Here is an 8,386-nt window from a genome sequence, read left to right on the forward strand (position 1 = left end):
ACTACAAAGCAACAAAGAGAGCTCGCAACATCATGCATGCTGGAATGTCAGCGTCTGAAAATTCCCCCGACAAAAATGGGGAGACACAGAGTATAAAGGTTCATCATCCACACCCAGCACGGGGTCGGACGGATGTTAGGTCAGCACTAGTCCATACACAAAAAAACGATAAGTACTAGAGCTGCAACTAACGATTATTTTCATAATCGATTCATCTGTCGATTGTTTTCTTGATTAATTGAGTATGTGTTTGTCAGGAAATGTTGAAAAACCTCGAAATGATGATTTTCTTTGTCAGATGGAGCGATGAAACCAGAATAGATTACTATCGATTATCAAAATAGTTGACGATTCATTTAGTAACATTAATAATCGATTAATCGAATAATCGCTGCAGCCCTGATCAGTACAAACACAAAATATCTGTTAAGAGAACTGCTCTATAAAAGCCCTGATCTGTGTTTAGAAGAGCACGTCTTCATTTTTAATGAGCACCTCCACCACCTGTCTCTGGTAGCGGATGTCATTGAGCGCTGTTATGGCGTCCAGGTTTGGTGCACGCATGAGGGTGGGCCCGAAAATGATGGCGAGGTTCTCCGCATTCATCAGGTTGGATTTTTCATTCTGCGTGACCCTGAGAATACATTTAAGAGTTAGAAAACAAACAGTGAGTGTGGAAATGAAAGAGGTTTAATGATGTTGAGGTGGACAAGTGGAGAGAAGACACAATCCCTGCTCTACAAGAAAAATGTTGCTATTTTACTTCTGCAAACCATCATATAACCACAGTGACAAATGAGAGACTATGTCTAACCTACTTATACTAACCTGCGTATTTGAAACTCTCTCCCTAACAGTTTTCACACTCCCTTTGATCGCGCAGTGTCTCTCACCTTTTTAAATGTGCCATGAGATACTTGAGCGTTTCACAGTGTGACGGCGGCAGCAGAGAAAGAGCCTCGCTGAACGCTTTCAGCTTCTTGTCTGCATCTGTGAGCTCTGCGAAACGGAAAAGGAACTTGCTGTGAGTGTGGTCAGCGAAAAAGAAAAACTCTCTGACCTCAGAGAACACACAAGAAAAAAAAAAAATCAATGTAAGTATTTCCTGGGGGGTAATAAAAGCCATTAGACAGGAGAGGAAGTCTGAGGAGAGCAGGCTGCTCCAAAGAGCTTATGGAAATTGGATGTGTGCACTTTGTGTAGTAACTTTGTGACACAGTAAGTAAAGGATATGAAGCATAAACGTTATAAAGTTTTATCAATCTTTGACTTGGACTGTTTCTCTCGTTGTGACTTACTCGCAGCCTCGATGAACCTGGGGTAAGTATCGTACGAGATGACGGGAACAGGCAAATCCCTGAGGTAGAGTTTCAGCGCACCCGTGATGATATTGATGTCTTCATACGCATTCACTGAGATGTCCGTCTTTTCACCATCTGTGAGGACGTGAGACGACGAGAAGAAGACAATTGTCACACTGTGGGGAACGGCTGACATCAGCACTTTCACTATCACAGTGTAAATTGAGGAATTGTGATACAAGGGGTGAAAATAAACAATACTCTCTGTGTCTGTGTTTTTGCAAAGCAGCTGCCGTCATCCGCCTGGCCTGTTTTATTCTGACTTCCCCTTGGTTATGCTATGCAGAGCAGGCCATGGCCTACTTGTGCTGGCAGACTGAACAACACAGTGCTGTGAGCTGGAATGACACTCTGTCATGGAGGATATTCCACATGCGGCTCGAGGACAGAGTTTATCCCACTGCTGCAGGGTTTTTCTACAGCTTAAATTCACACTGCACTGGGCCAAGACGGGCTCAAACTCTCTAAAACTACTACTGAATCCAAACACAACAGTGGGAGGTGTTCTTTTACAGCTGTGGCTCTAGGCAGTGAAAGTAGATGTATGGTTTGCCCACAGTGAAACCCTGTGTGAGAGGGACATGTCAGGACACGATCTGCTCTCCCAGATGGACCCTAATCCCTCACGCATGTGTCACTTTCTCGTTAATCTGAAGTGTTCTGTGTGTATCTGTGAATATGCATGATCACCCGATGGCCGTCATTGTGATGCGAGCGGACGAAAACGTACCTTTGTCAAACGCCGTCTTGACTTCTTCCACCGAATCAGTAAATCCAGATATTCTGTAGAGGCCTTCAGACGTCAGTCCTTGAGGAACAAACGTGAAATAAATGACCTTTCAGATATTGTCAAGCCTGTCACGGGTAATGTGGAAAAATTCACCCGCGTATCGCCTTGGGTAATTTAGGAAAGTGCATTTAACAGTCTTAAATATGCATAAGAAATTTGGGGATAAAATGTCCACAATGGTAGGACATGGGCAGATGCAAATAGTTTTCTGCATCAGTGAGTAAAATAATGAAGACATAAATCAAACTTAGCTACAGATGTACAAGGATTAGGGGGGAGACAATAAGGCAGCAATGAGTTTCCTACATAGCTGAATGATTTAACTGAAATGCAATCAACAGAGACAGCAGGAAACACAGTAATGTATTCCTCATTATAGGTTTACAACTAGCAGCACACTCATCAGTCCTCACAGTCAACCACACACCACCAAAAAAACATTAACACAGTTCATGATAAAAGTGGATTAAACACCTTAGCTGAGTATGTTGTACATACAGTTTAGATCACTTACTATAAAACCAAATGAATGATTTTACAACAGACATCACAATAACAGGAAGTTAATTCTGAATTAAACTTTCAAGTCGTTTAAAAAACAGTATTGTTAAAGTTATTCCATTGGAAATTATAGCATCAAAAAAAAAACATAATGTCAGAATAATTGAAGACTTTTCCGACCTGAGCAGAGAAAAGCAGGCATTAGCTTGATTAATAATTACTCCACGTCTTGTGAAAACAATGAAATCAGTAAGGTAAGTAAGTTACTTCTTTATCATCTTTAAGGAAATGGAAGGAGTAATTAATTTTTTATTAGCTTTAATAAACCGTGACAACCTTGCATTTAGATTTATGGGGTTATTAAAACCTGATTATTCCATCTTGTGCAATTATTTTGTGCTTTTTGCAAAACTGTATAAATCAAGTGATCCATGTTTAGTCTATATATTTGTGAGTATGAAATGTGGGTCAAACTGGACTGGCTAAAGTCAAAGATGAACATTTTAAAACTAAAGTAAATTACAGTTCCAGTTGTGTCAGTCACTTGATTCCTGATAGTTTATCATAAATGTATACATCTGAACACAAATTCTGGCCATTTTAGAAATGATTGACAGTTGAAATGACATGCTTTAATTTAGCTATATAATTACATTTGTAATATAAAATATTTACTGTGAGTATTCATTTGGTTTAACATTCAATTATCATGGCTGTTCTTTGCCTTCATATATCACCCTCATCCAGCATTTGTGGAATTACACTTAAATTGTGTTTATTTACTATTTACACAGCAGTTACTACAGTCACATCTGCAGGGAATATTATTCATATTATCAGATATATATCAGTTCACACACACACACACACACACACACACACACACACACACACACACACACACACACACACACACACACACACACACACACACACACACACACACACACACACACACACACACACACACACACACACACACACACACACACACACACACACACACACACACAGGTCGTGAACTAACCTCTGGACTCGATCTCTCGTATGCACATGTCCACCACCATGGGTCGCGCTGTATTACACGCGTTCACCAGGGTCGTGAGGTCACAGCTGTAGACTTTGCGGATGTGTCTCAGGTCTGGCTTGCAATCATTGGGCACCAGAGGTGAACACTGTTTGTGGACATTCAACCCACAATCTACAGAGAGAGAGAGAGAGAGACAGCAGGACATTACTGCAGAATTACACAAACATGACACGTCAAAGTCAACAGTGTCACGATATTCCTGAAAATGACTTTTATGATGATTGAAATTCAACATGAGGTTAATTTTGAAAAAGGCTGAACGGTTTTGTGTGATTGCAGAAGAGTGTTAATTATCTAGATCAATATTTGTTGGCAGAATCTCACGAGGCCACACATGGCATTGAGTCACCTTGAGCACTGCATCACTCCAAAGTCACCTCTAAAGCGCAATATTATTATTACAACATCAAAAATAATACAATAAAAACAGGATACGGGACATTAATATTGTTTTTATATTCCATTTTGTCATTTTATTACCACAATATTTTCATTAAAATTAATTTATTTTGGACTTTAAATAGTGCATAAGACATGACGTCAGTGTAACTGTGTTTTGTCTTTAGTGGCAGTGGACTGGGCCTGAGGCGCAGCTGTTTCAGGGCAGAATTCACCTTGTAGGGAACAGAGAAGCCTGCGGAGAGCAGGCGAAGAGAGCGACCGCAGCTTTGCTTTGTAACAGAGAAGCACGGAGAGAATTAGAGGAACACTGAAAACCCTGTGGCCTGGAGGAGGGACAGTCAGCGATGCTGCGCCACACTCTATCCTCTTCCAGATCCAAGCTCGCACACAATGGCCGTGGAAGCAGCAATTGAGGCGCTGCGGGCTACACTAGACCTACTTTCCCAGACTAAAATGGGGGCAGCTCTTCAAGCTCTTAGATCTCATGAGCTCTCTCCAAATTCTGAAAGATTTTTGTTTTTGACAAACACCATGTGCCTTTGGATTTGAAAACCATAAAAAATTACATTTTGATCACTTCTTTGTAATTTTAGATAAAATTGTCTTTCTACAAGCCTAGAATCTATGCTTCTGTAGGATCTCCGACCATATTTTGATTAATACGAGTCCCTGGAGAAATGTGTCCAGCCAGTATTTATATGCACTGATGCAGAAATGTAATTACCTTAAGAGATGATTCTCTTAAGGATATGAGACAGGCAGTATAATAGAGGAGAGCCTGTCATCAGACACAAGGCTGCTGAGCTCCTGGTGTCCGTGTGAGCACGCTGACGGCCGTAGGTCCCAGGTGGGTCGGGTGAGGGTGAGGGAGGAAGAACCCAAGGGACACCAATAGCCAGGAAACAGGGGATGCTGCTTACTGCACCATCAACTCTATCTGTGTTGCTGGGTGGTGTTGGGATGCAGTTTGTTTTTGGCTTAAAGGCTATGAGAAGAGGTTTAATGGTTGCTGGATGCTAATCAGCCCATTATCAATGTGTCTAACCAGCAGCGTTACCAGCTGAAACCGGTCCCATCCTGACGGCTTCTAAAAAAAAAAAAAAGGCAGTGCTCGTTTGTTGACTGTTTTGGATTTTCTACAAATTATTTAAGTTAAACTGAGGTTGAGCTGTGTGACCTAGCTCTTTGGTTGAAGCCGCCGAATTTGAATGTGTATGGAAAAAGAGCTCCTTCCCCACACTCTGAGCTCCGCTCCTCATTACAGAGACATGCCAGCTTTGTTTTCCTTCATAGCCATGATGGGATGAGGCTGGGGGGTTGTACTCTGATGAAGAAATGTGGCACAACAAGCGCAAGCAGAGGCTGGCTCTCTGGCGCTCAGCCAAACACAGTTCACACATACAAAAAGAAAAAAAGGAGGTGGGAAGAACACATTTTTTGGTATGCAAATGTGAGCATCATGTGAGCCCTCGCTGCCCTAGATTCTGGAGGCTGTGGCTCAGTCTGAAGGAATGGCGATCTCTTGAGTCGACACAGACTGGCTCCACACATACTGACTGTATAGTGCCTTTATTTTGTTTGCTGTCAGCTTTCAATATCAAGACATTATTTATTAATACCAGCACTACCACACATTTGTGTGACACACTTTGTTTCATCCATAAAACATCAAAGGCACATCAGGGAGTATTGCTACACTATTCTCAGATTGGAAAAATAATCCTAACAACGGCTCGACAGTCAAATAAACACAGCAAACAAAGAAATATAAAAAAAATATAACAGAATAATCTGTGAAAATGTGAAACAGAATGAAAAAGGTAATGATAAGGTAAGGTAATATGAGTAACACTCAAACTGACATAATTCAGTCAGTGCAGAGAGCTTGCATGAGAATATATTAGAATTCTGGTGTGTGTGTTCTCTGACTGACAGTTGCAGTCGATCTTTTCCCTTGTTTCTGTGAGAACAACAAAGGCCTGTGAGATCCCTCACCCTTTCAAAGTAATCACTCCTTTCACAAAGCCAGTGAAGAAACATGTGGGCCTTTAATCAGACCTGTTACATCACAACTATTGGGCCACCAATGCACTTGGTCCGTTATACAACTCATAATCCACAAACAACTGTTGGGGATTTTGGATTAAAATGTAATAATCCACGGCCAGATGTACTGAAAACCAAGTAACCCATATACAGTAGACTGATGCTCACTTTGTACACATGAATGTAAGGAGAGCGTGATGTGACGTGATCAAGCCGTTTACATAAGACGTTGTTAATGACGCCACGAGAACAAGACGTACCTGCACATTTGACCCCTTGTGCCATCAGTCCCCACATGAAACTGGCACAGTGTTCGCACCAGTGAGGCCCTCGAAAGGTATGGACCTGCAACAGAGAAGAGGACAGTGACACACATTAATGACGATTCTGGAGCAGTGACAAAGCAGAGGGAGAACAGCAGGTATTTTATGCCACAGCATCTTGCTTCATAACAAGCAAGGAGGTCTGAAGGTGCTGCCATTTTAAATGAGGAAGAGGATTATCCTCAGACTGACAACACTGATGTGGAGTGGTGACTCCAAGCAGGGGAGGCTTTGACACTTCACTAGAGACAGAAGGTGTATGCTGTCAAGGGAAATTCAGCATGGAAACAGAAAAAGGGCCACCATGCTTGTTGTATGGAGCTGGAAGTCATTGCTCTCAAGCAGGTAACAACAGTGCAGCCAATCAGGGAGGCTTCTGGGAGCGATAACTCCCACAGTTCCTCTGCATGGAGTCAATAACAGACACATCAGGAGGGCCATTCACCACAGAAGTGGTAGTTGCTGGTGTAAATAAGTAATGACTTTGATATAAAATGAACTTATCCATCCACTTATGATTATCCCGAACATCTATGATGATGTCATGCACATGTTTACAGGAAACAAATGATTTATAAATTATCTTTTACATCTAATCAGTTTTCCATTTTTGATTTCTTATGATATGTATGATGTGATGTAATGATTCCTTATTCTATTAGTAAAAACTTTATAAGTGTAGGTGGTTAGTGGATTCACCAAAGTGATTAATTTAAAAGGCTGAAGTATAAAATATAGGAATCGTCTAACTAGTGGTACCAACAGTCAAATTAATTACACAAGACAAAATTAGAAAGACAATATCCCACATGTTTTCTGAAATCTACCAGACAGAAGACATGTTTATTAAATTACATAACCCGGAGAGTTTTTAAATTGACCAAGATTTGAGCTCATTTTACGTTACTTAAATAATACATCACAAATTCACACTAATGTAACATTCTTCACACACACACCCCTCTGAACAAAGGAAATGTCGAAATGCAACATTCAGCACTTAAAAAGTAACAACGCAGCAGAACAAGCAGCAGCAGCAATTTACCAGGCTTCAAGGTACAATTTCACACCCTGCTCTCCATGCCATCAACCAGCCAAACTAGGAAAGTGAGAATGAGCAGAACACGGAAACACTCCACTGTTTTCCCTCTCAGTTCTGTAATCTGTTCATCTGCTAATCACACGATCACCACTGGTCCACAGACACCACAACAGATTTTCTTTTGATAAAAAGCTTAATGGACAGCTCTGTTTTTCATTCTCCCTCGAACTCAGGAAAACCCTGGCTCCCCTCCTCCATCTCTCACAAGCACGAGAAAGGGCAACCATACACGATGAAAATAAAAATAAACAGCTGCAACAGCGGCTTAAAGAGTTCTTTAAGTTGATTAATTCCCACCTTGAAGTTGTGTACTTTCTCAGGTTTGGGGGTCCGGTCGCCCTCCTTCAGTGTTGCTCTGCGCACCAGTGAGGTGAGCTGTGAATAGGCAAACAGTTTAAGTGGTTGCCAGAAAGTGGCTGGAGGTTTCTGTGGCCCCATCCTCATCCCCAGAGCAGCCACTAGAATATCCTCCTGATTGGCTTCTCGCTTGGCCTTTTGCACCAGGGACTTTTCTTCTTTGAGAGTCTCGTAGGACTCTTTAGATGGCATTCTGCTATACTCCTCACCTCCAAAACCAGGTGAAGGAACAATCCCAGTAGAAAAGTACAAAAAAAAGATGCTTAGACAAAGTCTGAATCAAACATTATGACTCCCATTGTCCCAGTGAAAAAGGGGCAGCAGAGACAACAATTTTAAATTTGAAGTCTGGAGTATAAAAGAACAAAAACTGTAGTCCTTATTAAATCCTCTCACAGCAGTGACAGTGGTACA

The 8,386-nt window shown here is 41.5% G+C and overlaps 1 protein-coding gene across 1 annotated transcript; it reads right to left on the minus strand.

The window, feature by feature from the left end:
• Positions 1–462: 462 nt before the first annotated feature.
• chn1 (chimerin 1) lies at positions 463–8,164 on the minus strand (the record flags this gene model as incomplete). The annotated part of the gene is made up of 7 exons (XM_083908500.1): positions 463–634; positions 894–999; positions 1,299–1,436; positions 2,092–2,169; positions 3,680–3,853; positions 6,451–6,535; positions 7,913–8,164. The coding sequence occupies 7 exons, from the start codon at positions 8,162–8,164 to the stop codon at positions 463–465; spliced, it is 1,005 nt and encodes a 334-aa protein (XP_083764626.1).
• Positions 8,165–8,386: the final 222 nt, after the last annotated feature.

The sequence above is a fragment of the Microchirus variegatus genome (genome assembly GCF_963457635.1).
Source record: "Microchirus variegatus genome assembly, chromosome: 22".
Classification (NCBI taxonomy): domain Eukaryota; kingdom Metazoa; phylum Chordata; class Actinopteri; order Pleuronectiformes; family Soleidae; genus Microchirus; species Microchirus variegatus.